Consider the following 15,443-nt stretch of genomic DNA (forward strand, 5'->3'; position numbering starts at 1 on the left):
ACTATTGTATTTCACTTTGATAAACAAGAAGATTACTAACATTCTTCTTTATGTTAGTTTATAAATCCTTCCCTTCACATGAGTTGTAGTTAAACCATGAAGCTTCTGATTAACAATACCTTCTCATTTCATCTCACCAGGAACCATGCCTGCTAGATATAGAATAAGCTAGGATTTTTAGGATTTTGAACTGTGATTTAATATTCTAATTTGCTCTAAATCTGAAAACAATAGTTCCACTGATCAGATAAATCAAACAAGCTAGACAGATTAGTTAAAGACACGTGCATATATGTGTGTTGAGGCTTAACAAGCCAAGACATGATCATTCAGATATGATCATAATGTGGAGCTATCCACGGTCATTATAGATGCCAATAACTTCTATTATCTCCCTTGCAGTTTCTTATATTATTTCTTGATAATAGTATGTCTTGGTTGGTTTATTCTACTGCTAGCTATTTTAGTCACATCCCATATGTGCAGAGTGTCAGTCCTTTGCTCAGTCATGAATATAATTTTCAAATGTGAACTTTGTTGTTGAGGTCCAGTAGTTGCTTAGCCTCCAGAGGACACTCCCCCCACCCCACTCCATTTCATTGCATTTTTCTTGGTGTGTGGCTAAACAAGCTCTACTTCTTTTACTTCCTTCCTGAATGATAAATTGAGCTGTTCCTAGCTATGCAACCATCACAATTAGATTCTGCATCAGTTTTTCTAAAGTGGTTTACATAGCTTGATAATTGCCCTGTCACTTCTAATGACTCTGGTCTCCTGTTTTGGCCCTTTTCTGCCCCAGCCCCATGTTTGTTTTCATTATGAAGAATGGAACGAAATTATTTGCTTCATTGAAGACTATAATTAATGACTCACAAGCAGTCAGATTTAGGAACATCAATGAATTAAATTACTCCAGTTTATAGGTCCCTGCCCTCCCACACTTCACTTCTCTGCTGTTATGCTTAGAGGATCACACTCTAGATTTAAACGTCACAAGGAGTTGAGTTTTTCTGCCCGCCCTCTCCCTGTTCTTCAGCCTAGAAAGAACTGTAGAGCTGTTATTTCTGCAGCATTTTAAAGGCAGATGTTTTACCAAAATGCACATTAGTTTCAAGTAAGCATAACCTCTACAGTACATTGCCAATATTGGTGATTTTCTTTTTTGCTTGATGAGATGTAGAAACATGTTAAGCCTTAAAATTGGATGTATGGATGGAAAGTAGGATGGATGGATGGATGGATGGATGGATGGACGGACGGACGGACAGACAGACAGACAGACAGACAGACAGACAGACAGATATTATGGTCCATACAGAACAATAACTGTATGGATTTGCATCAGGGATTGTGAGGTAATGCTTGTGAAATGTTTTAATAGCATTTTATTTATTATTTACTTATTGAGTTCGTATGATGCCAAATCTATTTAGACTCATGGAAAATTACCCCTCCCCAAAAATTAAAACCATTAAAATGTTTGTGGTAGAACATAACAGTTCGAACCAATAACATCTCATGGTAAACAATGTAAACACTAGTGAATACTAATAGATCCACAGCAAATGGTAAAATGGCAAAGCCTCCAGAGTAGCCTCTGATATCATAAATTAATCATTGTTAAATAAAGAGAGTCTCATAGTGGAACCGAAATCCCATAAGACATAATCCACAGCTACAAGCTGGCACTTAACACCAAACCACTGTCCAGAACAGACCAGTCTTCTCTGCTTTGCAGGAAGCCAGTTTTAAGGGGGTACTACTGTAATATCAAAAGGGAGACATTCTACTGGCCATGGTAAAAAAAAAAGTTTAATTGTTGACTCACTCTCCCACATTTTATAATAACATGGAATACCATATTTTTTGGACTATAAGATGCACCAGTGTATAAGACGCACCAAGATTTTGAAGAAGTAAGTAAGAAAAAAACATTTTTGCCTTACTCCAGCCCCCAGGAGCACTTTTGCAGGCTTCATCAGGGCTGGGGAAAGGCAAAAATGCCTCCATTTTTGTAAAAATCAGGCATAAAATGGGGCATTTTTCAGAAAAATGGGGGCATTTTTGCCTTACCCCCAGCCCTACTGAAGCCTGCAGAGTGCTTCTGGGGGCTGGAGGAAGGCAAAAATGCCTCTGTTTTTGCAAAAAATGGCCTGTTTTTTTTTAAATGGGGGCATTTTCCCCTTCCCCCAGCCTGCAGAGTGCTTCTGGGGGCTGGAGGAAGGGGAAAAACGCCTCAGTTTTTGTGGAAAATGGCCCGTTTTTCGCCCATTTTTTGCAAAAATGGGATGCAGGGGCAGAGCTTCGGGAGGTAAAAAATGGTTGTAATCGGCGTATAAGACGCACCAACATTTCCACACTCTTTTAGGGGGGGAAGGTGCGTCTTATACTCCAAAAAATATGGTAACTAACACATTCTCTCGCGAAGAATACACTCCAAATTGGCAAAAGCTCTCAGGAAGATACCTTGGTGCTAAAGCAGGTAGGGTTTTTAGGTTAAAATCAGCAGTTGGAAACCTGTTTGCAACCAAGATGAAGCCTTGAGCACATCTTCCTGGCAGTTATCATCGCTAACAAGCAGCTTTGTTACAACAATGTAATCCTTAAAAAAAAAAACTGATATCGTATTTTAACTTTCTGAATAAAATAAAATAAAAATTGACAGCAATATAATCCTGAAAGTTACAAAGGAAGCTTATTTTTTTCATCATCTACCGTATGGTTTAAGACTGTAAAAGCAGGAGATAAGGCAAATCAAATCTGATATAAAACTAGTTCATAATTGATAATATTTTCCCTTCGTCCCCTTAGACCTAGGGAAAAGAACACTCTGAATAATTTTAACACTTAAAATTATGATTAAAATTATTTTTAACATAGAATTTACTCACTGACAACAAAGGTTCTTTAAACAGCTTCCAATGATTCAGAATTAAATATTATTAAGTTTAAAAATGGATTATAGCAATATAAATGAAAGAAAAGAACATGTTTAAGCAGCAATCAGTAAAAATAAATAGAGAATCTTTCTAACAATGAAAGTCACTCAGTAAAATCTACGTACCGATAGGTAAGAAGTAAAATGTTGCATTTGGCTTTTAACATGGGAATTCAGAATACATCCAGTATTAGTATCTGGGCACTTAATAACCATTATTTGTGCTAATAATTTAGCTTAAGTGCCAGTCTCTGCATTCCCTGTATTTTCCCAGAATATATTTTTTCTTCTTCCTTTATTCATTACCAAAATACTGGTGCAAAACTCATCAGTCCATAACAAGTTTTAGGTTACTCATTTTATAACCTATTAAGAGTGAATAAGTTTATCATTAAAAACTGAACAAGATTTGTTTTTCATGACCAGAAGTGGTGTAAAGATATACTTTTCATTGTTCATGGAAAAAGAATAAAAAGGTTCCAAAGTTACAACTCCGACTTGGAAGCCCCAGTATAACTCATTTGAAGATTAAATTGTTTATTTGATTAGAATAATGGATTAGAAATTACTATAACTTTCTTGAGATAAAAGGTACTATTTACGTGTATTTATCAATTCATCTCAGAATGAGAGTTTTTCTGCTACTGTGTGCTGACTGACAAATAGTAACGTATTGTTTTCACGTGGGTACATTTAGCAATGCTATTTGTAATAAATGAATGTGTCTTTCAAGACAATTAAGTATAATTAATTTTTCATGAATCTGAAAATGGCTTAAAGAAAATGTAATGGTGGAATTGCTAAATTACAGTCAACATGTTCATGTTCTTCTTTGCCTGTTGCTTTTTCCCTGCTGCTTTCCTTGAAGTCTCCTTCCAAGTGGTTTTGGAAACTGGTTCCTGTAAGTTTGTCATGTTGCTTTATTTCGATTCATTAGCTTAATGTTGTATCAGTTACTTTGCCAATGTAATGCTAGTACAATCATGCTTTTCATTTCTGCCTCTTTTCCCTACTCAATGCCTTTTAAGTAAGACACACACACCTCCAAAGGAGACAGCAGCTATAATTTAAGATACTCTGGAATCCTGTTGGTCCCATCACCCACCTAGCCCCATTATAGTTCCAGCTGAACAAATACCATCCCAGTGTCCATTTCACAATTTTCAGGAGTAAGGAGTAAATGACTTACAATGCAAGAGAGAGGAAGGGAGAGGGAGAGTGGGAGATACGATATATGGTTACCATTGCTCATTTATTATATTTACTTTAAACACATAATTTTCTAAAACAAAAATTTTCACTTCCAAACAAGCTTGGCAGTAGATCTAAGCTCATTTTATTTCTTTAATCCTAACGTTGTGGTTTATATTATCAATTTTGAAAATGCAGAGATCTACACATTCGACAGATTTATTTTACTAGGGAGGGGAAATTTTTGGAGGGAGTATAAATTGTTCTAACATGTCAGAAACATAAAAGTAGTTGTTATAAAAGATGAAACGCTGTGTTATTTTGGTATGTGTTTATGGGATACCCATATACACATTGAGACACATATAGCATAGTATATACATCACACGCACATATGCATCTTGAGTGTTTTGAAAAAAAATTGGAAGACATAATATGAAATAAATGGGAACGAAATATCTCTTTAAATGAGTTTTTGGGGACTGGTGACAGGGTGACTCTGGTAGCGAGGAGTGTTGGGCAGAGAGGAGCAGTGGTATCTGCAAAGCTTTGTTTTCTGGAGAAGGGAAGGAATCCTTTGTGTAATACATAGCTAGTAGGAAGGAGAGGACATTGCCAATATAGGGCCACCTGCTCATAGCCAGAAAGTGATCCCAGAACCTAACTTGCCCCTGTGGCAGCTGATGCTAAAAATTCTGTGTTTGGCTGCTTCTATTACCATCAGTTTCATTATTTATAGGAAGGTCGCACATGTTTGTTATTCCAGGCAATCATAGCATCACAAATATTGAGAACCTCTGTAAAAGTTACTATCAGTATGTCCACAACAAATTTTTTTCCTTGGGGAAAGAGGGAATATGTTCATGTGTAATGCTCAATTATTGTGATGAGTATACAAGATGGATGGATCTTTGGTGCTTAAATGAATTATTTTTCCCCTTCTGTAATCTAAAATGGCTTAGGTATGTTTACTTTTCATTCATTATTGCTTCTTACTCCAGCATAAAGAGAAGTCAACAAAAATGAAGTCTTTGAAGTAAAGAAAAATGAAGTTACAGGGTGATGGGCAGTTTAAAAAGTAGAATTGACATCTTGGAACATGGGCTTCTGTAGGAGAATTTCAAAGCATACAAATAGCTCAGCCAATATGAAAAGACTCAGAGGTACTACAAGAAAAATAAACTTATATAAATTATACATTAAACGCTAGTTAATTACACCTAATGTGAAACCAAAACACAGCTGGTGGGTTTGGGGCAATGTTTGATATGTTAACTTTCGGAATCCAAGGAGAGCTGGGATTCAAATTCAAATTTGCCCAAATGCATACATTGTCATGCTTCCAAAGAATAGTGGATAGTTGTCAAAAAAACAGATTCAAATGAGAATATATAACTAAGAACTGAAAGCCAAGAAAACCGCCTGGCTTACATTTCGTAGTTATGACTCTTTCAAGTTCCTTAACACATGCAGTTAATATTGTTTCAGAAAAGAAACAAATCCGGACATGTTATGTTGAGAGTGACTGATTTGACTGGTAACCTAGTTAATACATAATGTTAAACCATAGGCAGTGACTTAGAAAGCACAGTGGCTACATTCCCAGATAATGCTAGAACAAAACTAAATCACATTATGATTTAATGTACTGCGAAATGTAAATCCTATTTCTGAGGTTAATTGTGGCTCCTTGATACCAATTAAACCTGTAAACTATTGCTTGGAACTAGTTTGTTTAGTTCAGATTTAAATTAATCATCTGCCAAATACATAAAAGGGAAACTAAAGCTATACTATACCTTTCAGCTCACTGGACAGAAAATACAAATATTGGAATATCATAATCTTAAAATATTTTCTTCCAAACTTCACAAACCAAAACTTTACCTTATCAAGGGTTTCAACAGATATAAGAATTAATAGTAAAAGAAGTTATCTAAAGTATAGAAAATGTATTAATAATCAATATAACTAATAGAGTTAAATAAATTACAATGGGATTGTTATAATATTAGATACTTAAGGTATTGGAAATTAATCTAAAATGAGATTAAATAATGAATAAGATTGTATATTTTAATGTTGGCACAAAATATTTGTACCTAGACGACACATGGAAAATGGATTGTTTATATAAAAAGAAAATAAAAAAATATTTTTAAAAAGTTGAGTTCTCAGATAAGGAAATAGGAATACAGAAATTCAAGCATTAATATTCATCCAAAATGTGCTTTGTTTATGGCTTTATTCAAAATATAAAGCAAGCATTGTGGTTTGCAATCCATGGTGTGTGAGCCTAATGGTAACCTGCCCCATTTTATACGCCATTGCTCATTTATGTTGCTCTGATCTCTTAACTCCTTAAGTATGAATATTAATGGCCTAGAAAGATTGTGTGGGTGTTGGAGAAACTTGATTAAAGACTGCAAGCCGCTGAATGGAACTGTTTAAATCTACATAAATTAAGAAAATGAGGTGTGGTTTGAAAAAAAATGGATTTGTTTTTTGTAGATATTTAGTTTAAGAGTTTCCAGCATATCACTCTTTGTACAAATGTTTCTGGATGGTTTTCTTCTTTTCATATGACAGGCTCGATACCGGAAGGAACAGACTCTGCTTAAGCAGCTGCCTTGTGTTCCCTTGGTGGAAAATCTGCTGAAAGATGGCAGAGATGGATGTGCTTTAGCTGCTCTGATCCATTTTTACTGCCCAGAGATTGTTAGATTAGAGGGTAAGTCTGCTTGATTACAATTAGCCTGTTAATCAGACATTAAACTAGCCTGATTATTATTTTAATAATATTTTAACGGAATACTTATTTTTGCAATTTGTTCATTGACATTAAGCCAGAGTTCATTGGCTCAGGTATAACAGAATCATGGTTTAATTCAAACCAGAATATTTGTGCTATCCTTGTTTGGCTTTAGTATAAAAATTCCCACCTTAATGAACTGTGGTTTTATGAAGTTGGGAATAGGTGTCCTCACCAAACTAGTGTGGTTCAACTGAAAGTTTAACTCTCAATTTAAATAAAATATGCATTTAACTTTTTTTTCTGTGAGATTTTTATTGTGGCAACATGTTTAATAAACTAATATTTGAAATTACTAGATGTATTAAAAATTGACTTTTATTTGGGTATGACAATAAATAATTCCTTAACAGAATGGCAACAGACTTTTCATAAATCTCTGGTTTATAGCCCCCAGTGCCTTTGCCATTCCTTCAGCATCATTATTGCTGTTCTGAATTAATCCCAGCTTTATATTTTTCTTCAACTATGAGAGAAACAAACGAACTGCAAGCATGATTAATAAAGGTTATTTTTTTAAAAAATAGACAATATTAATAGCAGTTTAAAATCTGTACGTAAACTCCCCCCCCCAAAAAAAGTACAATTATAGAAATAAAGCTGATTGCCTCTTCACTATCTCATAGAGAAGATGAATGGGAAAAAGGCAATTTGGTTGCTTAGCAGTAAATAATTACTACTAAGTGGGTTTTCGCTGGTCAAAAGTCAGCAATTTAATGAAATTAACATGTGAATGATTGCACAGCCCAAGTACACCACTCACTTGTTCTTGCTTTCACAGAGACATGTAAACAAATTAATAGGAATCAAGGATTATGATTAACTGTCCTAGCAAATTGACTTCAAACCAGATTTTGCTATTAGTTTAGAATCCCTTTTTAAATGCACTCATGTAACCATAATGGTTGGTCAAGCCATACAAAAGTATCCCCTTTTCAGGTTTTAACTTTTTATTTACTAAGAAGTGAAAGTGAATTGAAAAGCACATGGTGTTTTTGTGTCTTGATTTGTGAAGTATGTTTTAGTATTAGGTGTCATCATTTCCAAGTATTGATATCTATTAATGTGTACCGAGCTGGTTTGGTGTAGTTAAAGCACAGGCTTTAAACTGGGAGACTTTGAGTTTTAATTCCATTTTAAGCACATAAGCTAGTTTGGAGACCTTGAACCAGTCCCTTTCTCTCAGCCCTAAAAAGAAGCAGGCAATGGCAAACCACTTTGAAAACTTTGCCAAGAAGTTTAAAAACTCTTGTCCAGGCAGTCACCAGGACTCAAAAGCTGACTTGAAGGCAGCAAAAAATCCAAAAGTATAATTCAACAAAATACAGGTCCATTGTTTTGTTTTCTGTGTCTAGTAGTTTCATTGTTTACAAAATCAATAGTTTAAGGGAGTTTACCTAACTGTGAATTGGCTTTGCTGTGAATAAAACCCTATTTGAGGAGTCCTTGGTGTCTGAGCTTGGTTGTTTTCTTGCAAACGTTTCATTACCCAAACTAGGTAACATCCTATAGTATATATAGCATATTAGAAATGAGTTCTGGTTTTCAATTTGTTTCTGAATATTGGGAATTGTAGCGCCGCTATCGTTTTTCTCTCTCTCCATCATATATAGATATCTGTTTGAAGGAAACCATGTCGCTGGCTGACAGTTTGTACAATCTGCAATTGATCCAGGAATTTTGTCAGGAATACTTAAACCAATGTTGTCATTTTGCACTGGAAGATATGTTGTATGCTGCTTCTTCAGTAAAGGTAATACAAAACAAGATGGCTGTAGTAGTTGGTTTATTCTCTCCAGAGCTGTATAAATGCACTCAGGTACTACTACTACTGCTTTCCTTTGCTATTCCATAATTAAACCATATAACATATTTTTTATTTATTTTCCAATAGTGATTTATTAATTGCATAAATTTTCATTCCTATACCAACTCTGCTTTCTCCTGCATTGAATCAATTATCTTTCAATATTTGTGAATATGGAGTACATTTTCTCAGTGTTTTAACTGGAGCGAATTAATTTTGTTTATCAAAACTTATGGTTTGCTATCAAAATGTAAACAGATAATCTGGAATTATGCTAAGTCTTCAAAAGAATAAATTTGCCCATTTTCTTTTCAAAGCGGGAGGAGGAAAAATTATTCAGACACCATGACTGGAACTACTAGTGTGGTGTATTTGCATCTAACCTCTTTTTCTAATCAGTTTCCTTTTTCATGAATTCAAAAAAGGAGTTTTCTGTTTCATTGAAGGCAACACTATAATTGTATCAAGGTGACTGGAAATAACAAATAATTCTGGAATTGACTTGTCTATTTGCAGTCATGCATTTTAATAACCTTTAGATTTCCATTCCAAAAAGATGCTTAATCTCTTTAACTAAGGTTAAGTTAAGATTAAGTTAAATAAGATTAAATCTGATGTACCTTTCCTGGGAACTGTGTCTCAGTGAACTATTATACACAGAGTTTGGGCTTATTTTCTGAATAAAGAAAATAATGTCTATCTGTTTAATCTGAGCTTGAGGGTGGAGAGTCTCTGGCATTTACTGTTGCATAAATTATTTTGTGAGACTTTCAAATTAAAAAGTAAAGAGCTTTTCTGGCCTGGTTGAAATTTCACCACTGTTAATATTTCCTTAGACTTGCACATTTGAACTAATGGGTATTATCATGTTAGCATACTATAGTGAAGGCGTATGAGACATTTAAATTGCCAAATTAAAAATAAAGCAATATGCTATGAAAAGTGCTTTAATTCAAGAGAAATGTAAGGTAGACATGCACGGTAAATGAAATATAAAAATATAGCTAAATCCTGCCTAATATATCTTGATAAATGAACTTGATTTTCTCTAAATCTAATTAATGTTAGGATATAAATATGACTGAATCTTGCTTAATATAACCTGATAAATTTTGTCTTTCCGCTCTGATTCTAAATTATAAAATTGCATAGCCCTTTCTTTGAAGAAAAAAAATCTATTTTAATGTCAACATTTTCATAAACGTATTCATCATATGTAAATAAGTAGTAAACTATGTAGTGTAGTAAAGGGATTGGCAAGGATCAAGATGGAAATAGTCACTTTTACTTTCTGTCACAGAAACTTTCTGACTGACTAAACCAACCTCCCAAAGATTTCTTTTTTTAGAGATGAAATACAGAAAAATCTATCTGTAAACCGTCTTGACCTTGTAGAGAAAGAGCCAGGATATAAATGTAACAAATAAAATGTTACAGAAAGGGCGACCAGAATTTCCTGTCAGAATTTTGACAAGAAAACACTCAACTAGCATTGTGCCATGGAATCTTAGACTCCTGGCACCTCCGTTTAAGTGATCCCAGGGAGATCACTTATTCTAATATTCTAAAATGGCTATTTTGGAATAATTCTGGCTTGTTAGTGAACGCCAATAGAATGCCTAACCAAACTGAAAACCTTTTACTTTGGGATCATTGGTCGCATATTTTAATGCTCAAAAGAAATTAAATTCAGTTGAAAAGAATATGATATGCATCCATTTCAGTAGACATATAGACAGCTTCATAGCGGCTCGCAATGGCCGCTTCCCCAGTTGCCAGTTTGGGAAGCTATTTCTGCTTCAATAAGGGAGTTTGTGGACTCCCTGAGATCAGCAGGATGTGGGAGAGCCCTTGTTTATCGCCTCTAGGGGGTGATTTCAGGTAAATTAAGACCCCCTAGTAGCTGGGATATCGACGATCCCAAGGCGCTTCCCCTGCGACACGTCTCGCTAGGGACATCAGCCACATTCTTGTCATAACCTGCTTTTAAAATGTGAATAAACCTCCCCTGCATCCTGCTGCATCAGTACAGTTTTGAGTGCCACTGCAGCTGCAATCTGCCGTAGATATTCTCAGTGTCGTTTTAAATTGCTTTTCCAATGAGGAATGTGCTGCTTGTTGTATGATTTGTAACATATCTGCAGTATGTGCATCCTGCAGAGCACAAGAGTCTCCTTTAAGCAAGTGTGGGCAGGCTAAACCATTAGTCTATGTAATTAGTTTAGTGCAAAATCAAGGTTTAAGGATTAGGAAAAACAAGATTTTGAATACACGCTAGTAAAACCACCAAGCTGTTAACAATAAGACTCCAGCAATAGCTTTATGGCTGTGAATCCTTTTCAAAATTTATAAAAGATGGGGAGAACAAGAGGGTTAAAAATGGAAACATAAACGGCCGATAAAGAGGAAAAAGACCATAGAAGAGATGGTGTATTGGGTCTATCTGTTCTTTTATGTGCTTTGGATGATTCTTTACGGATAGGGCTATCAGGCTGCTGCTAGCTGCACATAAATTTAGAAAGCTCTAATAACCAATTGGTCATCTGAATTGTTTAGTCCAAGCCTGATAGCCCTAATCAACAAGAGATTTGTCGTATAAATGTTGTGGGAAAGCCTTGTTTCCTTGAATGAAGCTAGATTTTTGCCATCTTTAGTGGGATTGACCAAAATATCAAGGTTATGAAAAACGTTTAAATTCCCACAGGGCAATTTTTAAAAAAACAATCTAATCAACATTTTTGGAAAATAAATACAATCTTCAAGTATTTTTTGAAGTAAGGCTACATTCTTTAAAATCTATTTTTTTCAATATAGTTTCATTTTTCTCGCCATATACATTTATATATTGGAACTAGACTGTGTTTCTTCTCTGTGTCATATAAAATATGTGGATATGTGGGTATATGCATATTTATTTATTTACTTATTTATGTATTTATTATATTTTTGTCATGCTTATTGGAGGTGGTGACCCTTTGAGAGCTGTATGCAATGAAATTTCATTTTAATGTATTCCGATTAGTGTACATTTCCAGTGATACATTTATTTAAGTTTTAAGTTTCTGATAAATCAAACTAGACATTTATTAGGAACAGTTTGGGAAGCTTCCATATAAATACATTTCAGTTTTTCTCCTTCATCATTTGAAAACTTCATTCCTAAATAGATCTATACATGGTATTTAATTATACACAATAAAGCTTCCTATTCTTTTTGGCTTTCTATTATATACTATAAAGTATGTCATACTCGTTTATTGAGGGTTAATTACTTGCAAATGGAGGAAGCAACTGATAATTTTCCAACTCTTCTTTGTGACACATGCCCTGCATAATAACCTGAATTCATCTATGCATCAGCTTTCTCTAAAATATTAATGTTGAAAGAACCCTGTTTAAAATCCTCTCTACTAAAAAGCTAGTCAGCCAGAATTATGTCAGCTCCAGTCATCACGCTTCACTCAACACTGAGACAAAACAGCCACACCTGTAGACTTTTAAAAGATTACCATTTTTTTCAAATTAATGCTAAAGTTGCTTCCATGTTACACCTTGTGTCAGTGCTTTCTTAAAGATAACAAATGATTGCAATGCCAAATTGGTTTTGTAGGAAAAGAGATCACATGGTAAGCTTTCTCTTGAAAGGTATATCTCTCAAAGGATTCCCATTCCCATGTTGGTTGAGCTGTGGAAATGAAGTCTCAAATGTATCTGCAACCAAAAAAAAGTATCTATAGGAAAGAAAATCCAGATGTTGGGCTGCCCTTGTGATATTTTAGGGCAGACAAAGAAAACCTCAGGCCCATAGTGTTGTCCCGTTAAAGTATCCACATAGATCATTTTTCCCTCTTGGAAATAAAAGAATAACCATCACTAGGTTGATCCTTGAAATGAAAATGACATGTATATGAATGTTTGACATGCAAAAAGATATGTATGTGAAAGTATTTTTTGTAAGAAGGTTCATATTGTACACATATTTACCAAAGTGCCTTATATATTAAAATGACATTCAAAGAAGCAGGACACAGCTTCACCTCAAAATGTTCTTCACCTGTGTCTTAAGCAGAACACATCATTATTCAGAATAGTTTGGGTACCATTCTCCAAGACTTCTGAATCATCAATCCAAAATGTTACTATCTTACCTGAAATAAATATCAGTTTATTGGGGGGGGAGGGGGTTTGGTCTAGTTTTACTGACTACAAGTAATATGTACTTAATATTTTAATCGAGACGTCTAAATATTTCTGAAATAAATCAAGGCTCTGGTTAATTTTATAGGCGCCCTTGACTTATGACTATTCATTTAGCAACCTTTCAAAGTTACAAGTGCTGACAAAAGTGACTGGTCCTCACCCTTATGACCACGACAGCATCCTTGCCGTCTTGTGATCATAATCAGGGGGCTTGGCTACTGGTTCATGTTGACATTGATTCCCCAGCATCCTGGGGAATCACATGATTGCCATTTACAGCCTTCCCAGCTGACTTTTGACAAGTCAAGTCACTAGAGGAAGTTGGAATCACTTAAGGATTGCAGCAAAAAAAGTAATCAAATCACATAATGCCACACTTAACTACCATACCATTTAAGAACAAATTTTCCAGTCCCAGTTATGGCTGTAAGTCAAGGACTACCTGTATATAGTATTTTCAGGAATGAGACAGAGTCTTCTAACACAGTTAAATATAAAGTGCAAAATAAAAGATTTCCAACACCAGTCTCCATGCAGTCATCTGTTTCCAGTAATGCTATTATGGAATATAGCAGTGATGGCAAACCTTTTTGGCACGATTAGATACTAACTTCAGCTATAGTGGTTTCCACCAAGGTCCTCTGTTCCGTCGGGAACAGAGGTTTAATCTCATTGGTCGAAGGGTCTGACAGCTCCCTATAAAAGGGCTGCTGTCAGACTCAACCTTCGCTGGATTGTTCTCACTTGTTGTGTATTATAAAGAGCTGTTGTTACCGTTAGCCTGTGTGTGTCTATCCATTACCCGATCTAACAGGCACCAAGTGCCCAAACCGGAATGCATGCATGCCAGAGCCCTGGAAACCCACAGACCAGCTAGCTGGTGTGAATGTGCGCACTGGCCACCTGGTCTTCAGGTTTCCAGCACGCATGCGAGCTGGTCTTTGGGTTTCCAGCGCTCTGACACCCATGAAGACCAGCTGGCCTGTGTCCATGCATGCACTGAAAACTAGAAGAGCAGGTGGCGACGGCACACGTGCCCACAGAGAGGGCTGTGCGTGCCACCTCTGGCACACGTGCCATAGGTTCACCATCACGGGAATATAGTGTAAGGGGCTAGTTTTTCCACAGTGCCCAATATTTTTTTCTGAAGCAAGAGAATTACATCAGTATCTCTCAGTGTTGTCATGGAATAAAGGAATTTTTATTTTCTTCATTGCTGGTGATGTCATTTTTGATGAAGTAACAGACTTTCGAAAGTAACAGCAATAACAAAAAGTTAGAACATATTTACAAAGGAAATCTAAAAGGTTAAAAAATGCTAAATGGTTTTGAAATGTGATTAAAATATTGAGTCTAGACCATTTTTAGCTATAAATAAGTGGTGGTATTAGTGAACAATATGGATAGGATTTCTAAAGCAGCCCTCCTACCCCCATCCTTACATCACAAGCTGCTTTTAAAATGAATGGTTTTCAATATGATATCTCTATAAACAAATTAGAGGTTATATTGGATTTATGCAAGCATCTTGGATGACACTAAACAATAGTTGGAGTCTTTGCCTATTATATGAAACTTGTTCAATATAATGCATTTTTAGCAAAGAAAAAAAACTGTAATGATCCTTTTCCCCCCTTGAATGGTAAAATTTCATGATGTTTCCATTCACTTTCAATATTGTGCTGAATATAAAGGCAGTACATTTTTCCTCTTCCAGTGCTATTTGAAGGTTGATAACTATGGCAACTAGATGCTTGTTTTCAGCTAAAGGAGACACTCACTGCATGTGAATGATCATGTTACTGCTTAGCTACTCTTTCCTCTTTGTTTCTCCCTTGATAAAAACTATTACTAAATTAGGAAGTCCTTGATCATGGGTTTCTTTTACTGGAATTGGAAGTCATCATTATCAGTTTTGGAATATAGTGGGCTCCTAATCGTTAATTTGAAGTTGGTTTAAGATACCAGGAAGCTGGGGGATTTCCCCCCTAAATTGGATGAAATAGAAAACACTGACTGGGTTCACAATTACAGTAAACCATAATATGGTTTATTTTCAACATTATGATGAATGAATGCATTCATTGCAGCTTGTCATTATGTGCAAACCAGGCCATTGTGGTTTCTCCAGCAAACCCCAATTACAACATTAAAGCATAACACTATCTGAACATTGACAGTAGTAAAACTGAAATTCCTATGTAATATTCTGTTAGGTCACAAAGATAAACACGAATGAATAAGTCTGAGCAAAGGCCTCATTTAGAATTTAGCTTATTAAGTCCTATAAAGAATTCTTAGAATTTAGCTTATTAAGGCCTATATAGAATTAGCAGAGCTAAGCCAATGGTTTTTTTCACTGCTGAACAATATGTGTAATTACCAGGTTATTATCATAGGAGTCCTAAATATGTGTTAAGACATGCGTGTATTCTCAAATTGCTGGGATGCAGGCAAGAATATGTGGCTTGGAAGGTAATATCTTGATTAGGGAG

The 15,443-nt window shown here is 35.3% G+C and overlaps 1 protein-coding gene across 3 annotated transcripts in view; it reads left to right on the plus strand.

The window, feature by feature from the left end:
* Nucleotides 1–15,443, plus strand: part of CAMSAP2 (calmodulin regulated spectrin associated protein family member 2) — a gene marked incomplete at its 5' end in the record, with an annotated part of 115,204 nt that overhangs the window by 70,194 nt on the left and 29,567 nt on the right. For 2 of the 3 annotated variants that reach the window (XM_081947709.1, XM_081947707.1), the window contains 3 exons: nt 3,807–3,839; nt 6,719–6,860; nt 8,555–8,694. In XM_081947709.1, coding sequence (XP_081803835.1) covers nt 3,807–3,839; nt 6,719–6,860; nt 8,555–8,694 — 315 coding nt within the window. The remainder of the gene's footprint in view (nt 1–3,806; nt 3,840–6,718; nt 6,861–8,554; nt 8,695–15,443) is intronic. The other variant, XM_081947708.1, reaches the window with a different exon arrangement.

This window comes from Natrix helvetica, assembly GCF_964273705.1.
Source record: "Natrix helvetica genome assembly, chromosome: 3".
NCBI lineage: Eukaryota > Metazoa > Chordata > Lepidosauria > Squamata > Natricidae > Natrix > Natrix helvetica.